The 24,557-nt window shown below is 34.3% G+C and overlaps 1 protein-coding gene across 2 annotated transcripts in view; it reads left to right on the top strand.

The window, feature by feature from the left end:
- Nucleotides 1-24,335, top strand: part of Kcnh7 (potassium voltage-gated channel subfamily H member 7) — a 457,046-nt gene extending 432,711 nt beyond the window's left edge. The window contains exons 13-16 of one of the 2 annotated variants that reach the window (XM_026393098.2): nt 8,716-8,967; nt 14,072-14,240; nt 20,575-20,767; nt 24,069-24,335. In XM_026393098.2, coding sequence (XP_026248883.2) covers nt 8,716-8,967; nt 14,072-14,240; nt 20,575-20,767; nt 24,069-24,335 — 881 coding nt within the window. Of the gene's footprint in view, nt 1-8,703; nt 8,968-14,071; nt 14,241-20,574; nt 20,768-24,068 lie in introns of both variants that reach the window. The other variant, XM_026393099.2, reaches the window with a different exon arrangement.
- The last annotated feature ends 222 nt before the right edge of the window (nt 24,336-24,557 follow it).

Here is a 24,557-nt window from a genome sequence, read left to right as displayed (position 1 = left end):
TGAAATGCAGAAATAGCTTTCCAATTTTTCTTTCCACATAAAACTTACCCTTTTTTTCATTTATGCTACACACTAGGGGTTTTTTTATAAATATTATTATGTTTATGTTACCCACATATATTCAATGCCCTATAAGGACTTCTCATTTCCTATACTCTTAATAAGGTTGGTCTCTGCCTACCTCCTTGGTCTTATCAAATACTACCCATCCCTTAACTAATCTCATCAGCCACTCTCCTTCCCCATCAGTTGATCATCTCTGCAGTCTTTATTTTACTTTTATAAATAGGCTTATTTGCATCCTTATTTAATCAGTGTTATCTGCCTCTATATTGTAAGCTCCATGGAGTTGGGAAATATTTGGTGCTCCCTGGCTTCAGTAATACATAACAGTTGCTCAAGAAATAACTGTTGAAAGAATGAATTAAATACTTTGGTCATCTTCCTTTTAATTCTCTTTCCCCTTTTTTCTTTTGATTGAAATTCTTTTCGTGACTCACTTCCCTGTTCTCTTGAGTTCTTTCCCCACAGGAGATGATCTACTGTCTTTAGCTCGATCTACCTTTCAAGTGAATTAAACTGCTCTCTCATCCATGTAAATTGTTTCTGTGATTTTGCTGATATTATTCCCTTAAATTTATTTCCCTGTCCTCAAACATGTGTGTATGCACACTCACACAGCCACAACATGCCACTTTTTCACCACAAATTTCTTTTTTTTAATCTTCGTCAGTTTCCAATTATATATTTGACATGAACTATTTCTGGATTTCCCTAAAGGTATAAGGTCTTTTATGAATTCCGAAGGCACTTTGATCTTGTGATATTGTGTTCAGTGATTATTGATATATTTGTCCTTTTTCTCGACCAAACTTCAGCAAAGAACATTTGATAAATATTTGAAAAGTTGGGCTAACTTTTGAATCCTCTGACCAATTGTAGAACAATAAACCATTCATGGATAGGCGATAAGTTTTTTCTGCCATCACTTTCTGTATTCTCTTGGTGACTTTTTCTAAAATCAGAGAACCATTACTGTCAAGCTGTTTTTCCACAGAATTAATCTAAATCCCTTATCCTGAATTTAATCTCCTATTTTTATCACACTGGAAATGAAGAACAGCTTGACAATGATGTCTATATAATAACGTCCCCCATACAGTTGAAGATTTATTAAATCTTTTGTCAATTTTATTCAATTTCCTCATTCTCAAGGTAAATAATCTAATATTTTTATCTCCTGATAAGGCCATGAAAGCATGTCAAAATTTATATTGTGTTCATGCAACCAGACATTTCTATTGATTTTTAAAACTTTTCCTTTAATCATAGGCTTAGTCTATGAGGTCCATTTTATATTAAGTGTAGATAGCAAAAGATTTGCCTACTCACAGCTCTTTGAAATTTACTGGTGTGTCTGTGAGTAACCATAAATTGGACAATGTTAAAACACAATTGATTCTAGTTATCCAGCACTTAAAACCTTATTCCAGAGTTCTTAAGATTCCATGGTGCTGCAGGCAAGTGTAAAATTTGCTGAAAGCAATTTGTTCCCTATTAGCCCAGTCTAATGCTCTTTAGGTGACCATGTATTCTATACTGCTTGATGTAAAATCAGTGTCTAGAAGGAAAATACACACATATATAAGGAAAAGGAACAGAGAACTTTCAGAGGACTCACTAATAAATCGTAAATGGCATGTGGGTACCTGGACTAAAAGTGTCCCATGAAATGTTCTCATTATTACAAAACATTGAAAGCAAAATTCTGAGATTACTAATGACTGGGAACTCAATCAACAGAAGCAACAAGAATCAGAGGAAGACCATGTGCAGTGAAGGCAGAAAGAGGTTGAGTCTTGCATTCACCTGATGCCTATTCAACAGGAAGCTGTGGGCTTCATTCCTCACCTGCAGCCCCTTCCTGTAATGCTTACCATGTGTGGCTAAGGAATTCACATTCAAAACAGTGGCCTTTAAAAAGAAGAGATGGGAAGAAGTATCTCTGGCAAGTTGATGAAAAATAATGAACCTGCTGATGAAGGTGGTTTGTTTTCTTGAGTTGCATGAAGTTTATATCTTCTGGAGAAGACAGTTGTCAGACACCTTGTATTTTTTAGGGAGTCTTCAAGAAGTTAGTTGGCTTCTCAAAATTGTGGCAGGGAGTTACCCAGGATCTATCTGCATGTCTAGGGATATTGTAGGAAGAGTTGCCATAGCTCTTAAGGGGGAAGTAATATGTTACTGTTACAGAAAGTAAATAATAAAAATGAGGGTTCTGTGATTTATTCTGTACCAGAGACATTGTTAAGGCAGGTGGACACGATAAAAGTAATTGAGGAAAATTCTGAAAACTAGTCTCTTTTTGAGTGGTCTTCAGAGTTGTGCTAACATGATCCATTGTGTCATGGAAATATATATTTTTTAAAATTATGTGTTGTATATAGAGTATAATATACAGAAAATATTAGTACAATAGCATGTATAATGACACAGGAGCTATTTATTATTATACTATACTATAAATACATAGGACTCGTGTCTGTGTGTATATTAAATGTATAAAGTATCATTAAACATTCATGCATTCATGCCCGTGTACATATTTTATTGATAGGGCTTATATGACCAAATATTTGGAATGTAGTACTCAATTTTTCCCGTGGACAAATAAAAAAATGCACATTGAAAAGTAGCTACTAATGGCTGATTAGGGTGCCAATAGCCATTCGGCAGAGAATAGTCCAGTCATGGCAGCAGTATAAAAGGCCTGAGCCAATAAGTTGCCCATTTACTTGACAAAGAGTCATTGAGTGCCCACTGCATGCTAAGTTTGCCTATGTTTTTATCTTTGTTTCTATTTTGTTTAAAATTTTTGTCTCTATTTCCTAGAGAAAATTCTTCAGTAGTTAACCTGGAGACAAACAGAAATTCCTTCTAAATGCAGTGTCTACATACATTAAGAAGGCTACCTTTAAAGTTTTTATTACACTTTCTAGATGATTTAGCAGGAAAATTAAATATTTCTACACACTTTGCAGAATTGAATCTTTGATTTTTTGGTACCAAGTAGTAAAAAAGAAGAAGAAGAAGAAAATTTAGAAGGAACTCTAACTAGCTTTACTGATTGGAAACTCTCTAACATTGTGAAAAATCATGATGTAATATCACTGCTGATGTTGGAGATATATATATATATATATATATATATATATATATATATATATATATATAAAATTACACACACACACACATATATATAGATATAGATATATATAATTACACACAAACACACACACACAAACATATTATATATATATACACATGTTTGTGTGTGTGTGTGTGTGTGTGTGTGTGTTAACTAAAGGATGTAGGCCACCATGAAGAGGCCTACATCCTTTATTTAAGGTTTTATCTAAGGGGAATCTCAGGACAGAAGGCACAGATACTTTGGCCTTCCTTCTTCATCAGATCTCCACTGAGGTACCTTTTTCTAACCATCTCTTCTCTAATCTTCTCCCCATTCTTTTCCCAAAACCCTAAAATTCAAAAACAGGACATATAATTAGCTCAATTAAATGTCAAAAAATGTATGAAGTCAGAAAGAATACGAATATGCTTAGCAAGAGAGACATTAGCATGCAAAGTTAAAGAATGCTTGGCTTCTCTTTCCTATTGAGACCTTTTTACTTTCTTAATTTTGAAACCTTAGAAACCAGTTTCCTGAGCTCAGAAGACTTTATCACTCCTGCTAATAGATTATCACAGTAAGTCTTGATTGATGTAAAGAACTGGCAAAAATGAAAAAGTAATTTAAGTAAATAAACAAACAAACAAAAAATTAGTGTTAAGGATGTGCCTGTGGCAACAAAGTGGATAGAAATGAAGGTGAAAACACGTTTATAATCCTCTTTCCACTAGGCTTGGATGGCTCCACATACCTTAGGAGATATATATCCTAAGAGGAGGAAAGAGAGACTAACATTTTCTCATTAAAAATACAATGTTCCAGAGAACAGTGTGCAAATGACTTGAACTCACTACACATCCCATTTCAAAGGATAACAATTAGCATCATCTTCTGTATCTCTGTATCTTTTGGATGATACCAACCAAAAGCTAGTAAAATTTGAGTGTTTCTCCAAAATAAGACATTTTTATAACTTCTATGAAAGGAACTTAAGGGGTAAATATACATATGGATTAATTTACTTATATAGATTAGGAGAGTTTTAATTCTAATTTTATTAAGCTAATCACTTAAATACATTAGTATGATAATTGGTGACTCTGAATTTTCTTTAACAACAAACAGCGATTAATTTTATTCCTCTTAATAGTATATACATGCATTTTTTTCCAGGTCTATGAAGGTATTATTGACAAAAATTAATGATGTATGCATTTATGATGTACAATGGGGTATTTTGGCATTTGCCTACATTTCAAAATGATGACTGTAATTGAGATAATTGTTACACACATGGCTTCACATATTTATCTTTTCTATATGTGTAGAGAGAACATTTATGATCTTCTGTCAATAATTTTCAAACATGCCATACATTAACTGTAGTCACTATATCAGATGATAAATCTCTATAACTCATTCATCCTAACTGAAACTTTGTACCAACATATATTGACCAACATCTCCCCAAGTGCATCATTTATTAGTCATTAAGAACATGAAATCTTGTATTTATATATTTTTTAAAAATATTGTTTGATCCTTTTCAATATATCTGAAACCACGTAGGTACTTGATCTCACATGACTTATATTTCAGCCTCTGATTTTCCAATGAAAACTTGTTGTAAGACATCTGACTGGAAATTCCTCAGTTTTTTCTCAAAATTGTCACCAGTGGAAAACATAAAACTCAAATGCCAGGAAAGTACATAAAATTTTGTCTCTTGGATGAAAGGTTATGTCCCCCTGTAGGGTCTGACAAAGAAAAATGGTAACTAATTAGAGAGAGACTCCATAAAAGATGAAGCAATCACCAATGTTCATTCCCAGATTGTTTTTGAAATTGAAGAATTTTATATATGTTTTCTAGGATGGATGGGTCAGCCACTCCATCAGGACACTATTATTCTATCATTTAAAATTGATTCTGAAGCTAGCTAGAGAGACCCCCACCAACAAATTAGGAATGTTTTAGAATTGTTTGACAAGAAAAGGAAAAGAGATGTATGAACAACCTATAGGATTAAAGAAAAACAAGGTTTTCAGTAATCTGAATCAGAAAGTAAATTTGATGCTTAAACAAAGAGGCAAAAAACATTCTTTGTAAAATAATGGATTCTAGTGATTACACAATCTCACTTCTAGAAAAAGAGAAAATGTAAAAACTCTCTAATATTTCTGTTCTCAGAATACTATTTCTACACAGATCACAAATAGCTTTAAGAAAAAATAGTACCTAATGTCTATCAAATGATTTAATGTCTATCAAATGATTTAATGTCTATCAAATGATTCAGTTTAAGCAGAAAAAGGCAGGCATGGAGCAGCCCATCAAATCTGGAAGTACCTGGAGGCTAATTATAATGCATTTCAGCTGCCCAATTTCATGTAGTACATCTGCCAACATCCAGCCTAAGCCCAAGCAGTTTCCATTTTTAATCCACAAATAGATTGTCACTTTAACTTTCACTTTATATGACAGAAAATGAAACCTTAATTTATCTAGCATGAATTATTAAAATGATGTTTCAGTGGAGTTGCATCAAAGCAATAGTTCACATGACCTAGATGATAGGCCAGTAAAGCATAGAAATAAATGTGGGGTTTTTCTCCGTACAAAACTAGAAAAATTCAAAAATACTTACTTTTTTCTTCCTTTTTCAGGATTCTGCTTTTATCTGGAATTTTTGCTGGAGGACTTATGTCCTATGTATATGGAGTAATCCACTCCATCCTACCAAAGAGAACAAAATATTAGTAATTTCCCATTCTATACATTTTGTGAATATTTGTCATTAATTGAAATAAGTGTTATAACTAAATCTAAAAATATATATTAACTAATGAATTTTGTCCCTGATAATCCAAAATCAAGTATAAGTAGATAGACTAAAACTGGAACCCATGAAGTAGGTAAACATGTATAAGGATTTGAAATTGTATGGATTCTCCAAAGCCTCTTGAGCTAAAGAGACAAATGGATTATTAATTTTTGGTGTATATTCAATGCAAATATCTATATTATCATTATCTATACCTTTCTAGATTAGATTGTAGGTATATGAATTAATGGTTAATTCAGTTTATATTTGATTCTGCTGGGAAAGAAGATGAAAAATCCAGGTTGGTTCAAATCCCACTGGTATTTTTTTTTTATTTTGTTATTGGTCGTTCAAAACATTACGTAGTTCTTAATACATCATATTACACGGTTTGATTCAAGTGGGTTATGAACTCCCACTTTTACCCCGTATACAGATTGCTGTATCACATCAGTTACCCTTCCATTGATTGACATATTGCCTTTCTAGTGTCTGATGTATTCTGCTGTCTGTCCTATTCTCTACTATCCCCCCTCCCCTCCCCTCCCCTCCCCTTTTCTCTCTCTACCCCTTCTACTGTAAATCATTTCTTCCATTTGTATTATCTTGTCTTACCCCTCCTTTCCTCTTATATGTCATTTTGTATAACCCTGAGGATCGCCTTCCATTTCCATGCGATTTCCCTTCTCACTCCCTTTCCCTCCCACCTCTCATCCCTGTTTAATGTAAATCTTCTTCTCAAGCTCTTTGTCCCTACCCTGTCCTTGTTTACTCCCCTTATATCAAAGGAGTCATTTGGTATTTGTTTTTTAAAGATTGACTAGCTTCACTTAGCATAATCTGCTCTAATGCCATCCATTTCCCTTCAAATTCTATGATTTTGTCATTTTTTTAATGCAGAGTAATACTCCATAGTGTATAAATGCCACATTTTTTTTATCCATTCATCTATTGAAGGACATCTAGGCTGATTCCACAGTCTTGCTATCGTGAATTGAGCTGCTATGAACATCGATGTAGCAGTGTCCCTGTAGCATGCTCTTATTAGGTCTTTAGGGAATAGACCGAGAAGGGGAATAGCTGGGTCAAATGGTGGTATTTAAGCCATGGACTACAATATGGTTTACTTGGAGGAAAATCCCTGAAATTCACTGATTTGATATAATGATATGTGAAGCTCCCCCACCCCCCACCCCCTTTTTTAAAAAAAGTCTCCTAACATGAAATTGGTAGCTACTATCTTTTGAGAAATGAAATGATGTGTTCAAGAAGTGGAGAATGTTGACCAAATTTTCAGAGAGCTTTGGAAGAAGGAAGATGTTTAAGATAAAGAAAATGGGGAGAAAGAGGACAAGATTGACTTTTAATTAGAGCTGTGTCAGAGACAATGGAGAAACATGTCTCTAAGAATAGCTGATCTGAACATATATAGCCAATTAGATCAGTGGTTGAGCCGAGACATATAAGTAATGTGGAATAATCAATGATGACTTCTGTTGTACTTGGGACTGGAAAGTCTGTAGTTTTCTTGGCAATGTTGGGATTAAAGAGAAAGTGTGAAATCTTAAAATAAATTAAGCAATCTGCATTTTATAGATTACGCTTTAATTGACTGAACATAAACTCATTAATAAAAATTTCATTTCAAGGTTATTTTTAACCTCTATTCATTTTTTCCTTGGGCTGCTTTCTGGCTTCTTGTATTTTAAATTATGATTTAAAAAATAAAGAAAAAAACTTTGTTTAATTTCTATGCCATATGGGAATTTTAAAAAGCAGTTGGATTTTTCTCTGAAGTGGCCTTAAATCAATTCATTTGGCCTTCTATAAATAACAAAGTAAGCACACCCAGGCACAGAGTAGATGGGGACACTGTCTTCACCATTTCTCTAGAAAATGATAGACCTCTTGGAGTTTTGTTGGTTAGTTATTAGCAGAATCCAGATGGAGAATTATATTGTCTCCCCAGGACACTAATAGAAACAAGTCTTAAGATTTGTCTCTGAGGTTTTTTTTTCTGCTGAAATATATTCTAACACAACCTTCAGGGGCTGAAATTAACCTGACATTTCAGTATAAAATAGCCAATAAGCACTAGAAACTGTAATGTAATTAGGTAAAACTTACCTCAATTACTGCATTTAAGCATTATATTTTTGCATTATACTACATGACCAAACTTTCTGGAATGTTGGGGCCATTACATGCATTGAACTAAGGTTGAAATTCATCCTGCAAGCTTTTAGTACAAGGAGGCTTCCAATTTTGACCATGTGAGTGACTGCCATAGATGATAAAGCATGGAGGTTAAAAACAAATAACAAGCTGCATAGTGGTGATATTTTAGAATTGGGACATATTTTTCCTTTGTCTTTTTCATTTCCCTAAAGAGATAGTGCACCAGATTCTAAGAATACAAATGACAGTTGAGCATGTATAAATAAGTTTGTAAGTTATCCTATAGTTTTCTCTGAGACTTAAACTTTCCTGTTGCAAATTTTCTTTTAATTTTGAAATGAATGATTTATCTCATTAAGACAGTCTAATAGTCCTCTATTTAAAAAAAGTCTCCAAAGCAATTACATTTATAATACAAAAAAGGGCAGTTTGTGTGTAGCTAGTTAGTATATGTAGCATGCATAGGGTCTTACATTTGATTATCTGCTATAAAATAACTTTTCTTCTGCAGATTTTGGCAAAGAAAGCAGCACAAATGATCCTGAAGACTCTGCAGATACCATAAGACATTATCAGAGTTCCAAAAAACACTTTGAAGAGAAAAAAAGTAGATCATCATCTTTCATCTCCTCCATTGATGATGAACACAAGCCGCTCTTCTCAGGAATAGTAGATTCTACTCCAAGAACAGGGAAAGCAGCTGGGCTCCATTTCGAAGAAGCAATGCCCACCTCAGGAAGGATTCATGTCAATAAGAAAAGCCACTCTTGCAAAGGTAATCCAGAATCAGGAATCAGGTTGTCTCTCCTCAGGGCTAAACAGACTATAATGACTTTTCACAAATTGAGAACTGTACCAACACATGTTAATCTAATCTTTTTCAATTCATGTCTATAAAGAGTTGAGATTTTAGATAATCTGCAACATAGTGTTTGCATAATTCTGGAATAAGTGGCAAATATTTCCAAACAATGTCAGCATGAGAGGTATTTGTGGCCAACCAGGCTTAATTACAGGTAGAAAGCTTTCTGAAAGCCTGTTGATGCAATTGATTCCTATGTGGAGAGAGCATCCATGACTATTTTAAGAGATTTTACTGGTTAGTTCTTTATATATGTCTTCTGTACCCATTTCTTACCCCCAAACCTATAGTTTTATAACTTCAAAGGTAAATGCAATCATATTACAATACAACATCATACTGTGAATTATGACAAACCAAAGAAACTATCCTGAAATATTCTGTTTTCCTTTTTTTTTTTTTTTTTTTTTTTGTACTGGGGATGGAGCCAGGTACCTTACCACTGAACTATGTCCTGAGTCCTTTTTATTTTTTATTTTGAGACAGGATCTTACTAAATAGCTTAGGGCCTCACTAAACTGCCCAGGCTGTCCTTGAATTTACAATCCTCCTGCCTCAACCTCCTGAGTCACTGGGATTACAGGAGTGTGATCATCATGACCATCATGCCTGGCTTGAAATAGAGTATATTTTTGATAAGACTTCTTTGTTTAATATCCCTACTAAAAGGAATACAGAAATATATGTGTTTTGTTGAATACACAAGAGATGAGTAATAATGTTTTTTAGAGAGAATTTTTTTAATATTTATTTTTTAGTTTTTGGCAGATACAACATCTTTGTTTGTATGTGGTGCTGAGGATCAAACCCGGGCCGCATGCATGCCAGGCGAGCGCGCTACCACTTGAGCCACATCCTCAGCCCCAATAATGTTTAATATATGCAAATTTCATTCTGAAGGATGAGAAACTGAGAAAAACCTTGAAAAGTTATCACATGGAAGAACAATTAATTTAGCATAATAGGAGCTAGATCTATAGATATAGCTATTAAGTGGTACCCATAACAGTTGTGAGTCCAACTTCTTGGATTCTAAAACCAAATCTGTCACTTGCCCCCTTTATGACTTGAGATATGTGATTTGACAACTCCACTAATACACAGTTCACATTTTTAAGGCATAGTAATAATAATATCCAACCAACTCATTAGTTATGATTATTATCCAAATTAAACTGTAAATTACTTTATCTGAAATAAAATCCCCAACCTATTTGATATTTTCTTACTGGTTTTACTATTTAATATGTATCTGGATGTATAAAATGTAAATATTAAGATAGCATAAGAAAAAATCAAAAGAATATAACAAAATGAAGGAAGAAATAAGATGTTTTGACCTGGCAAGATAATAAAATTATACCACAGAGTAAGTAAATACTACCTACGAGCACACCATTATTCCAAATGATTATATTTGACAACAAAGATTTCATTAAATCTAGGATGTTCAGGTTTTATATTTTTCCAGAGTTACTTTCCATATCATGTCAAATCAGCTTTTACCAGGATCCCACATGGAAATAAGCAAAGAATATATGCAAATGTCCTCTGGACAATCAAAATTCTTGATGAAGTGAATGAAAATAGTACCTCATTTATCACAGTGGAAGAATGGAATATTAGATGTGATTACCAAATGTCCCGTTTTAGTTATTTATGAAAATGGATTCTGGGAAGTACTAAGTATAGAAACAGGTTGTATCATGGAAGTCAAAAGTTCTGAGGCGCTTGTTGAACAATCTCTACTATACCAAAAGTCAGCATAATGTGGCCCTGCTGAAAAAGAAAGTGTTTTGTTGTTTTCTTCTTGAATTTTAGACTTCTATATGACAAGTCTTTAAAGAAATATTTGGGGAATTTTATTTGACATTATAATGATTCTCCCTGACAATAAATTCTAATGCCCTTCACCTAATATAATGCTAATTCTTCCAATCTTTAACTAGCTATTCTAAATGCCCAATAAGAACAGTAGTATTCTAAAAAAACAAAATAATTTTAATATCTCCAAGTTGTTAATTTTTAAAAAGTGTTCAATGTAGTACCTATGCAGGCAATAACTAATTATCTTGCAAATGCCAAGCTAAATATGCATGTCAATTGAGTAACTGTAATTGATGCTATATAACTTCAATCAGGGTGATTGTTAACATGACTAATTAATAGGATTAACCAATAGAGAATTTAAAGACTAAATCACTGCAGATTTTATTCCCTATTGACTTTTAAGGTAAAATCCTGTGTAATGTTCAAAACTTTAATAATATGTAAGATGTAGCTGTGTCTGCCACAGTTTGAACTACTAAAATCCCCACAAAGTTTAGTTTCAACATCAATAGGAAATTTCACTCCCTGGTATTCCTGGGATTTGTCACATTAAATCCAACAGAAGAGAGATTCAGAGCACATTAAAGCAAAACTAAAAAAGGAAAAAGGAAGAAAAAAAAAAAAGATTAAGTGGACTCTGATTCTACTTACATTGAGGTCAAAAGTTGACTCTAGGAAAATTGTGTACCAGAGCAAAGTTAGTTTACTTTCTGCTCATCCATTTGAAGAAATGTATCTTGCAACTATAGCAACATTTGCCAAGGCAACCAAGTGCAGATTCTTTTCTATGCTATATTTAGAAAGTGTCTACAAGGATGTTCATTTGATTAAGACCACTAGCCATGATTTCCCCTTTGAACTCCTCATTTTTTTATTTTCCTGTTAAAAACAAGCTAATCACATATTTCTAGATTTTAATAAAAGAGTAAATTATAATCAAGGAAGCTTCTGTCTCACAGTATATTTATTCATTTCTGCTAGAATAATCTTTTTTTCTTGAACACTGCAGTAAAAATATTATCCTCCATAATTTATTGCATGTGATTCACCCTTGTCATTTAAAAATCAATTTATTACATAGGATTTGAAAAGGAGAGAGCTGTTAAGCATATGCAGAAATGCTGTATGCTTTTTGGCACTAAGCTTATGAACATAAATATGTAATTTTAATCCTATCAGTTCTTGTCTTCTCTGAAGAAATGTTCATACATGAACTGGCTATCAGGACTAGACAGGGACAAGTGTTGGCAGCACCAAAACATTTGTATGTGTTCTGATGCTTACTTGGCATTGCTAGCCCAAAGTTGAAACCTGGTTTACTGTTATATTATCATTTTGCATCTTAAATTGGTTCACATTTCTGTGACAACAAGTCATACTTCTCAGTAAAAATCTGCTGATAAATTACTTAAAACTCCAGCAATATCATTTTTCTATGTTAAGTTACATTTTGTCATGTTTGGTAAAATATCAAAAGAAAAAATAAGCTGTCACTCTCTAAACCAAAGCTAAACACCAGAATCAGTAAGGAAGCCATAATCAGGAGTTTTTCTGGTGTTCCTTGTAAGTTCTGTGAGATCTGTTACCCGTTTCCACAAAGCAAGGAACCTGGTCTTATATTTTTCTCATGCTATCTTTGGATATGCTTAAATGCTTTGTAAAAGCTTCCTCTCCCTGAGACTGAAATTATAGGCACCTCATTAGAAAAATTTCTGTGTATTCAATGATAAAAGACAGTGGCGGGAAATCCATAGAGAAAGAATATAGAACTTTGTTGTTCTTTTGTCTGCTACTTATTGAAAAGGGTGCACTTGAGCTCTCTAACTGTACTTTTAGAGAATCTATGGGGAAAGAAGTCTTACAGTTCTGTTCCCTATTTCTAGAATCATAGCTAATTCTGGCCAATTCAGTTACTTTCTATTGAAATTTTTAAATCACTAAGAGTATAAATCCATAACTATGTAATTTTTCTCAATGTCTAATCATAGGAATTTGCCAAGATTTTAAGTCTTTATATCAAAACCAAATCACTTTCTCTAATTCAAATCTATTTCCATGTGAAAGGGAATACCAGCTTGACATAATCCTTCCCTTCCATCAGTCTTCCCAAAGGGAAATATATATATATTTTTTTTTTCTTTATCGCTTAAATAAGCTCCCAACTTTATTCTTATCTTTTCATGGGTTTTATTTTTCAACCCTTCAATCATTTTTATAGAGGGTAAGAGAGCATAACAAAACCATCAAAAGTATGTAAGTAACACAGAAAGGATACATTTTTTCCCCAAATATTGATAGTTTGAAAATACAGATCTTAGGAGAAAGAGTAAATTAAAAGAGGTTCAAAAATAAATCTCTGGATGAAAAATGATCACAAAGTTGCTAGACTGAATTTTTCAAGTTCAGGGGCTTTGTCTCCTTCCTTTTCAAGTCCTCCACATTTAGCAAAGTGTCTGGCACATAACAGGCACCCAAAACATTGGAAAGGGGGACTTTAGCAGATAAGATGTTTGTTTAAAGTACATTAATAAAAATATACATAACAAAAGAGACACACACAAAAAAAAAACATTGGCGAACAATGTGATGATATTAAAATACAGTGCAGAAGAAGCTTCAAAGAAGCAACGAAACAGGATGGGAAGACTTTAAAACTCTTCTCCTCTTTAATAGTTTATGACTCCTTGGCTCTACCTTGAATTGGGCTGCCTAAGAACATACCCTTGAAGATCAGCACTTCCCTCAAGAGTTTTCTCCTGGACCGTAAAGAATGCTTACTATGCTGTGAGAAAGAGCCCAAAATATCTCAAATGTTAAGTAAAACATTATAAACAAAATATGTTATTTCCTCTTGAATTCAAAAGCACAAAAACATTGTGTTCTAATCTGTTATGTTCAGCCATCCATACCTTCTTTTAGCACAAATAGAAAGAAGACAAAATCACTCCTGACCTGCTATAAAATTTTAATGCTATGAAAATGCATGTGGTAGGTAAGGAAGACAAGAGTGAGAGTAGGACCCTACCACCAATTGGTCATGGCCCCTGATCTTGTCCATGGACCACTTTGGTTCTATGTCTCCTGGGTTATATCCTAAGATCCTTTACAGCTTGTCTTGTGAGTGTCTGTGTTTATGAGGCAAAGGAGTGCCAAAGAAAGCCGATGTCTAACTCGCTCTCTTCCACAGATATCACTGACACGAAAAGCTGGGAAAGAGAAAATGCCAGGGCTCAGCCTGAAGAGTGTAGTCCCTCAGCACTTCAGCGAGCTGCCTGGGGGATCTCAGAAACTGAAAGTGACCTCACCTATGGAGAAGTAGAGCAAAGATTAGATTTGCTTCAAGAGCAACTTAACAGGTATCAGAAATGGTGGGGCAAAAGGAGAGGATGATGCAAGCCATTAGACCTGTCTAGCTTTGCTTCTAGCAAATTCCTCTTACTGCAATCCCATATTTTCCACACATACTTATTTAAAATAAGACTAGAAACTGACAGAATTATCAATTTGTGTTGCAAGGAACATTTATTTGCACTTCGTATCTTAAGCAACATATGTCCTATTTTTTCTTTCTCTCTCTTAAAATTAAGTATATCCCCATCACTGGCTACCTCCCTTCAGAGTAATTCATATTTAATTTGTTAACTAACACCTTTCTGCTTTTAATCCTGCTTTTATACTTTATAGTTGTTTCTGGTAATTTATCCATGCTTTGTGGCATTTTTAAAATACTGAAATAGTGATTTAAACAAACAGTTTTTGGTCAATTTGTCAAAAAAAATGTGAACAAATTAAAAATCCCACAAATTAAAGACAGAACCTTTCCATTTTCCTTTATCTTTGATCTAGACTGATTAATATGAAGAGTAAACTTTGGTTTTAGGCAGGAGGTAACTATTTCATAGAAGTCTGGGTGGGTTTTTTAAATTAAATTGATTAAAAAGAGTCAGAAAACAGATATGACTGGAGTATGACTCAGTAGCTGTTTTGTGTTTCATTTGGGAATTTACCTTGACCCAATGGTAGCTTTCAAATATATCAGATGGCAACTTCTCCCAGTAGCCATAGCCAAAACTTCATGGACTAAGTTAAAATGCTCAAATCACAGGATTTAAGAACTAGATGGGGTAATTGATTCATTTTAAGTAAGTGCAAACATGGTAAAATAACCACACTAGGGCTGGAGTTGTGACTCAGTGGCAGAGTGCTTGCCTGGCATGTGTGGGGCACTTGGTTTGATTCTCAGCACCACATAAAAATGAATAAACAAAGATACTGTGTCCATGTATAACAAAAAACAATATTAAAAAAAAAATAACCACACTACCTGAATCCTGATTTAGACAGTGTTCTTAAATCTGCCACATCAGCTCTCAATGTCATAGTACAAGGACCAGAATTGACCTTTCTCCAGAGACAGAAACCCAAATCTCTTGTGCTGATGTAATGCATTGTTTCTATAATAGAAATGCAAGGCCTGACACACCTGATCACTGCTGTGGTCCTTTAATTAGCCTGTACAACAGCCATGTGTTTTACTGGCCTTTTGTAGGTAGACCACATGGAGAGCCAGAATGAAACACTGGGTGACCCTAACAGATGGTTAAATGTGTGTGGGATAGTTGTCTTCCCGGAGGCAACATGAGAAAAATTTATTCTTTCCATCTCTTGTTGAGTACATCCCATTTCTATTTTTTCTTTGTTATACCTTGCTGAGTAGTAGCATGAATGTGTATATTTAATATATCTTGTGATTCTGCCCATGTCTAACAAGCTCCTTGTTTACCCATCTGTAGTTAGCACATCTGAGTTTTGCCTATACCACATAAACTATGGCTTTACTTACTATCTATGATTAATATTTTCTATGCATTTTATTTATGTTGGTGGTAGTGGTGGTGGTGGTGGTGGTTAAAAACGTGAGTAAATGGTGAATGACAGGGGCAGCAGTGATTTATTTGGCACAGTGCCAACACAGTACAAATTAGTTAACTTAGGTAAAATTCTTAACTAGGTTATTTAACTATTTACAGAATGACTGGGTAGTAATTTAAACTTTCCTACTCTCAATTTCCTATTTTTACTCAAACCTACTTGCAGTGATTTTGTATGGAGAGAATTAATACATGATCGTCTCTTAGTATTCAATGGGGATTGGTTCCAGGACCGCCTTTGGGTACCAGAATCCCTTGATGCTCAATCCCTTGTGTAAAATAGCATAGTATCTGCATATAACCTGTACACATCATCCCATATGCTTTAAATAATCTCCAGATTACTTATAGTATCTAAGAAAAAGTAAATACCATGTAAATAATTGGTATAGTGTATTGTTTAGTGAATAATGGCAAGAAAAAAATGCAATTTCTTTTCAAATATATTTATTATGTGCTCAATTGATTTTCTAATGCAGAACATAAAGATACAGAGGGCTGACCATATACAGAGACTATACCTGCTCTGCCAAAGGTAGCATAGATTAAAAAAAAAAAAGCTAGATAAAATTTGATCATCAGTGAACTTCAGCTCTATTACTAGTGTTCATTTGAGTGTATTCTCTTATTCTCTTGTTTCTGGGCTTGAACCTTCCTTTAGGACTAAAATTGAGATTTCAGTGACTCCTTGTTGTCTGTGTATGTGTGTGTATGGAAAACTTTATATATATAACACTGGGAATTAAACCCAGGGGTGCTTTACAACTGAATTACATCACAGTTTTCTTTTTCAATTTTGAGACAGATTCTCACTGTCACTTAAGGTCTCACTAAACTGCTGATGGTGACTCTTTTTCCTTAGCCTCCCAAGTTACTGGGATTACAGGTGTGCACCACCACATCCAGCTAGTATATTATTATTGTATGAATTTTCCACAGTCATAACAGAATTAAATATCTTTTAACATATTCCAAGCATATGTATGTGCTTTCTGAACATGTTTTGAATTGTTATCACCGTTACTACTTCTAGTTTTTTTCTCTCTTTAATACTTTTACAAACATTTTATTTCCTAAGTCAGTTTAGCTTATTTTAAAATTTAAAAAGTTGCATTTTTAGTGCACTGACATCTCCAAACTTTTTTCTTCCACTTTGTTCTGCAAGACAAATGTAAGGGAAACAAATTTGAAGAGGGCAGCTTAACTTAGGCTTTGCTTTGCAGAGGTAGGATCTTGGGACACGCTCTAGAGTTGAGTATACCCTATTTGACTTTGGCATTTGTTCAAATGTAAAACTGAGTTCTTACACCACCATCTCATCCAAACACAATATTCAAGCCACAATGCAATAAAAACAAACATAAATGGTCGATTTTGAACCAGTCCTTGCTACTGCCTCTTTTCTTCTTTAAGGCTAAACTATATGTAGGGTTAAAGGTTTACATAGGTTAACTTATATGTACATATGTGTTTATATATGTATATATATAAGCATATATACATATATAGCCTAGATATAGACATGATTAGATAGATTATTAAGACTTGATTCTTCAGCAGTACTTCTCAAATTTTAATATGCATTGGTATCACCTGGGCGTCTTGTTAAAATGCAGTTTCTAAGTGGATTGATGAGTCTAGAGCTGGCAGACATCACATTCTAACAATCTCCCAGGCATGTCCAATGTTTCTGGTTTAGGGAGACACTTTGAGAAAGGAGAATTAGAAAATGTAAAAATTGAGTAATGACTCCTTCCACTGCAGAACATCCAGAGCAATTTGTCTCTATGCCTCTAGTATGACATTGAGCACCTGCTTCATCTAGTGTTAGTTATTTATGTACTTCCTTCATTTTTCCTCTCTAAGCAATCAGCTCCTGACAGCACTGAGAGATCAGATTCCATATTTATTCTCCTCCATGTTCTCACCTGACTTTCTACCTATTACAATTCCTGGTAAAAAGTTGGTCTTTGAGTGAGTATATGAAAATATTCATTTTATATAACTTTGTGGCTATCCTGACAAAAAATAAAATTCCAAAACTAGGTTATTTTCTGTTTTAAAGATCAAGAACAAGCTGAATTATTGTCTAATTCTCTGTAATTCGTCCTGAATAAAGCACATTATCAAGTTTCAATAAAATAATCCATTGTAATTAAGCCAATAGACTCTAGTCAAAAAACATAAAAATACAATTCTATGTATAGTAAAGAAACTTTTTACTATACCTCCCCCTTTGCCAAACTACTCCAAATTTCAGGTAACCAATTAATAAGACAAAACTAAGTATTCAAAATCAGTGCAGACAGGAGACCATTCACAAGACCAAGGCTCAGTGGTAAGAAGTAGGATATTTACAGGACTTTGTGTTTGGGCTTGTCAAGGTTTCACTGGTTCTGTACATCAGAAAGTTATGTCCCAACTTATTGAAATTGGGCAAATTCATGACATCAGCCATCCAGAGTGACAGGCACAGCGGGGGGTGAGAATCTTGAAGCAAGTCTGACGAATTAAGTTTGGATGTATAAGAGGCTTCTGATGAGCAAACAGTTCTCTCCAGTGAATTTATTTGTAGAAAATTCCTGAATTAGTGAAGTTATTTACTGGTGTAGTCTTATTTTTCCCAGGCAGAGTATTCCTAGAATAGACAACCAAGTCATGTGGATAGAATGGTCTACACTCTTATTAAATTGTTTCAATACCAAAGATCTCAGGTCTCTCCTGGCAACAGCCACTTCAACTGCACATGTTGTTCTTGTGTGCATGAGGCCCTCTCAGTGCCACAGGTTGCTGAGCATGTGAATGCTGAAGCAGTACCTCTGATAGATTCTTCTCTCATAGACATGATTCAAATAGATAAAATCCATGATGAAAAAATCCTGTTTCTTAGAGACTGCTAATGTTTAACAAAGATTTTTTTTTTTTAAAGAGAGAGTGAGAGAGGAGAGAGAGACAGAGAGAATTTTTAATATTTATTTTTTAGTTCTCGGCGGACACAACATCTTTGTTGGTATGTGGTGCAGAGGATCGAACCCGGGCCGCACGCATGCCAGGCGAGTGCACTACCGCTTGAGCCACATCCCCAGCCCCAACAAAGATTTTTTATAGGACTCAAAAACTCAAAAGATTTTTGTAGTCTCAAAGGGGAATCAGACTGATTGTATTTGCCATTTTCCTTTAGATTTTAATTTAAAATTAGAATGAAATTAATTTTTGTCCTCTGGTCTTGAGTCTCACTTGTGGATGAAATTTTTAACCTCAGTATTCCAAAATTCTTTTATATTTAATGGCCTATCTTGGTAATAATGGTAATGATAATAAACATAATATAAGCCAAGTTAACTATTAAATTTCTTTAAAATGAGATGAATTTGTACAGAAATAGTTCTGATGAAGTTTGTGAAATTTTCTTCAGGGGCTCAGAGAAGAGAAAAGGTAACTCTGAATTAGTTAAATATGGTAAGATTTGGAGGTACAGATAAAATTTGAGCTGGACCTTGAAGAATGAAAAGAAACTTTGATTCATAACAATAAAAATGTTTAGTTGGTACCATAAAAAATTAGATCAGACTTTCAAGTAACAAGTAGATGAACCAGTTGAAAATTCAACATCCCTTTTTGGTGTGTGGCGTTGGTACTTGCAAGGCATAATCAGGTGTAGTTTAAAGCTATTGGCTTAGAAGACACTGAGTTATCTGGCTATATTTTATCAACTATAGAAAACCTTTAAGAATACATAATTATGATTCTCAGCAGGAAGATCTGGAGTGTTAATATTAAAAAGTAAAAAGAAAATACTGATCTTTTCTCATTTTTCTAGGTTTCGTTGCTTTCTTTCAAATCACAGACTAATTCACTCTATAGCATTACCTTTTCATTGCATTTTTAAATTCATAGGTAAAACAGTAAGCAAAAATAGCTAGAAGAACTTTCTATAGAGGCATATGGTCCAAATTTTCTGTTTGTATGCCCATGAAATTTTTTTCTGTATTCAATAGTGTTAATCCACACAGCAGAGGGGAATCAGACTGATTGTATTTGCCATATGCCTTTAAATTTTAATTTAAAATTAGAATGAAATTAATAAGCCAGTGAGCTACTCATGAGCTTTCTAGAAAACAATGGTCATACTGGATGTTGCTCAAGCCTGAAGGGACATAGAAGCAAGTGAATTTTTACATTTCATTTGCTTCTTAAATATCAATTCCCTGTAGAGGAGAAAAGGAATTTAGCATTTAACATAAAAGAAAGAATACAATGAGTAATATACAATGCTTGCTATGAATAGAAGGGCAAGATTAATTAACAATAATATAAATTTGAAACACTTTAGAAATTTTCTTGAGATTTTTGTAACTGTGAAAGAAATGTGCTGCTAGTCTCTCTTTTAAAGAATAAACAAAGTATTCACAAAAAAATTGAGTAAAGCCTGATAAAAAAGCAAAGATAATTACTATTTAAAAAGAGATTCTCAGCATGTTTTACATTTTGAAATCAATAAACATTAGTAAAAATACAGTCTTTTCATTTGTATTTCTATTGATTCTCTTAAGATAAGCATGAAAGTAATGGTCTTTGTTGGAATCATTAGTGAGACACAGATTATCAGCTAAGAAAGCATCCCTGTGCTCCCTCTCCTGTTCTTCTTGTTTAAAGCAGGCCATGTCGTCTTGGTTGGTAAGTGCTGAAGTTTGCTCAGATGCTCTTGCAATTCTGGACTATTTTAGGACTCTTTCTCCTTTTTCTGTCTGGTCTACAGACTTGAATCCCAAATGACTGCTGATATCCAGACCATCTTACAGCTGCTGCAGAAACAAACTACTGTGGTCCCCCCAGCCTACAGTATGGTAACTGCAGGAACAGAGTATCAGAGACCCATCCTCCGCATGCTGAGAACCAGCCATCCCATAGCATCCATTAAGACTGACCGAAGTTTCAGCCCTTCCTCACAAGTAAGTGTAGATACTGTTCCACCACGAGTATTTCTTAAAGTGTTTCCAGAGACCATTTGAATAAGTTACCTCGGATGCTGTGGGAAACAGATTTCCGTCTCTACCACTCTTTCTACTCAATTAGGATTTCTGAAAATGGGCTCTGTAATCTGCATGCTGTGCCTCTGAAGACAGAAAATGGACACAGAAGAATAATTTTAAACACTAGCATTTTTTTAAAGCAAATGCTCTTTTCAGAATCAACCTAGGTGATTTACATGCTATAGAGATTTGAAAGCTAAGGAATAATTCTAGATCGAAAAAGTGCATCAGAGAAAAAAGCAGGTCATTCACTACACTGCTAAGGATGGGGGAAGGGGAGAAGGGAGGGATCTCTGGAAGAAAAGAATTCACAGTTGGCCAGATTACAAACTGAGGTTCAAGCACAGAAAATTATCACAGTCTGTGCCCTACCCACCAGAGATGTCTAAATTTTTTCACCAGTATGATACACATGGAAAAAGGGAGATTATGAAATACCCTTTGTCTCTGAAGCTCTCCAAGAGGACCCTTTTGATTTTTATTATTCTTTTTAGATATTTATGACAGTAGAGTGTATTTTGACATATTATACGTACATAGAATGTAACTTACTCTAATTAGGATCCCATTCTTTTGGTTGTACATGATGTGGGGTTTCACTGGTTCTGTATTCATATATGAACATAGGAAAGTTATGTCCAATTCATTCTACTGTCTTTCCTATTCCCATCCATTTTCCCTGGCCTTCATTCTCCTTTGTCTAATCCAATGAACTTCTATTCTACCAACCCCCTTATTGTGTCTTAGCATTCATATATCAAAGAAAACATTCTGCCCCCCTTTTTTTTTCGGACTGACTTATTTCACATGATAGTCTCCAGTTCTATCCATTTATCAACAAATGCCACAACTTCATTTTTATTTATGGCTTAGTAATATTCCATCGTGTATATAAACCATATTTTCTTTACTATTCATCTGCTGGGGAGCACCTAGGTTGGTTCCTTATCTTGGCTATTGTGAATTGAGCTTCTATAAACATTGATGTGGCTGTGTCACCATAGTATGCTGACTTTAAGTCTTTGGGTTATTAGCCAAGGAGTAGGATAACTGGGTCAAATGATGATTCCATTCCAAGTTTTCTAAGGAATCTCCTACTGCTTTCCATAGTAGTCACACCAATTTGAAGTCCCAACAGCAATGTATGAGTGAACCTTTTCACTGCATCGTTTCCAACATAATTATTGTTACTTGTATTCTTGATAATTGCCATTCCGACTGGAATGAGATGAAATCTCAGTATAGTTTTAATTTGCATGTCTCTAGTTGCTAGAGATGTTGAACATTTTTTCATATATTTGCTGACCATTCATATTCCTTCTTCTATGAAGTGCCTGTTCAGTTTTATTGCCCATTTATTGATTGGGTTATTTGTTTTTCTGCTGTTTTTTGAGTTCTATATGTATCCTGGAGAATAATGCTGTATCTGAAGTACAGCTGGCAAAGATTTTCTCCCACTCTGTAGGCTCTCTCTTCACATTCTTGTTTCCTTTGCTGTGAAGAAGCTTCTTAGTTTGACACCATCTCATTTATTGAGTCTTCATTTTACTTATTGCCCTTTAGGAGTCTTGTGGAGGAATTCAGTTTCTAAGCTGACATAACAGAGTTGGGCTTACATTTTCTTCTAGTAGGTGCAGAGTGTCTCTGTACTGAATGCCTAGGTCCTTGATCCACATTGAGTTCAGTTTTGTGCAGGGTGAGAAATAGGGGCTTAATTTCATTCTACTACATATGGATTTCCAGTTTTCACAGTGATACAGGTCTTGGAAATCAGGTTAAGGTCCTCATTTCCCCTGTGTTGAAAGATTAAACAAGTGAGAAATGCCAAGAGAAGTGTAGAAAGCAAGTTTTATTTAAGAGACAGAACAGAGATAGCAGGCTTCTGGGTGCCCGCAGGAGTGGGTGTGTCTGTCTGTTTTGTAGATCCCAGATTTCTTCTCCCTTCTTGTCTTCCTCCCTCTTTAACCTTCTCTTTCTTTCCTGTGTAGATGCCTAAGGGCAAAAAGGAACAGCCCAGGGGATAATCATTAGCAACTTCTAGTGGTAGAATGTGTGATTCCCCAGAGGTGTTAGCAACCTGTTGAGCCAGGGAAGTGTTCAGGAGGTGTTAGCAACTCCTTTCCTTTTCTTTGGTGATCAGTCCTCATCTTGGGATGATTTGGATCATTTACTATCTATACTGACTACCTGTCCTTTGCTCCTGTCTCACCAGCACCCTTTGTTGAAGAGGCTATCTTTACTCCAGTGTAGGTTTATGGCACCTTTGTCTAGTATGAAATAACTGTATATATGTGAGTTTGTCTCAGTGTCCTCTGTTTCATTGGGCTTTATATCTGTTTTAGTGCCAATACCATTCTGTTTTTGTTACTATATCTCTATAGTATAATTTAAGGTTGGTTATTGTGATGCTCCTGCTTTACTTTTCTCCCTAAAGATTGCTTTGGTTATTCTGAACTTCTTAATTTTCCTTTTGAATTTTTTAATATGAAAAGTTTAACTCCATCGGAATTCCATGTTGGGCATTAGCTTTAAATACTTAAACATCACGGCCAAATCATACTAAAAAATGATGATTTCAATAAGGATTTATAGAATAACCTTGTAAAAGTTTTTTTTTTTTTTTAATGTTTGGGAAGTTACTGTAAAACATTCTAGGAAATGAAATCACATTAATAACAGAAGGTAATGTGCCAGAAGGAAAATAATAGCAATCTTTCTAAAATATGAAAATAGGCTTTAATTTATCTTTAGTTTTTAATGGAAGGGAAACATGTAAAACTATGTATTTTTTTATTTACAGGGGATTCAAATAGTATCATCTGATGAGTGTGATGATTTTACTTCCTTTCTTATTTCTCTTCTTTCCTCCCCAATAGATCTAGTCACCAAGTGGCCATAATTTCCATTACATCTTGGTCTTAAATTTTGAGTTAAACTGATTTAAAAAATTCAAAGTGAGATTTTTTTTAATCTGATCATTTTGATATCTGAGTAAAATTAAAGTTCTTGGAATTGTTGTTTAAGGATTATCTAAACTGATCATGGAGCATCCAATGTCTTTTTATTGTAGGATAAAAATGTGGGTTAATTTTTTTTAACATGGGTTAATTTAATACCACTGATAAGATTAACAGTGGAAAATTACTGGAATTTTATAAATATAATTTTAGATGACTGTTGGTGTGAATTATAAAAATGTGTTTTCTTTTCTTTCTATCAGTGTCCTGAATTTCTAGACCTTGAAAAATCCAAACTTAAATCCAAAGAATCCCTCTCAAGTGGGGTGCATCTGAACACAGCTTCAGAAGACAACTTGACTTCACTTTTAAAACAAGACAGTGATGTCTCTTTAGAGCTTCACCTGCGACAAAGAAAAACTTACCTTCACCCAATAAGGCATCCTTCTTTGCCAGATTCTTCCTTAAGCACTGTAGGAATCTTGGGTCTTCATAGGCATGTTTCTGATCCTGGTCTTCCAGGGAAATAATCATTTTGTATTATTTACTCCACATACAATGTAAGTGCTTTTAATGGCTGTTTTCCTTTTTGTATTTAAATCCTCTCTACTTGACTCAGGGGCTCACAAGGTACCATTATATGCAAAAGTACTGTATATTTTTCCTAAATTGAAGCTTATAAGGTAAAATTGAGCAGTTAAGATGTAAATATACCTAAGAACTTTTGGTTCCAATTGTTAAAACTGCCAGCA

The sequence above is a fragment of the Urocitellus parryii genome, chromosome 1 (genome assembly GCF_045843805.1).
Source record: "Urocitellus parryii isolate mUroPar1 chromosome 1, mUroPar1.hap1, whole genome shotgun sequence".
Classification (NCBI taxonomy): domain Eukaryota; kingdom Metazoa; phylum Chordata; class Mammalia; order Rodentia; family Sciuridae; genus Urocitellus; species Urocitellus parryii.
This window is presented reverse-complemented; position numbering and strand designations above follow the sequence as displayed.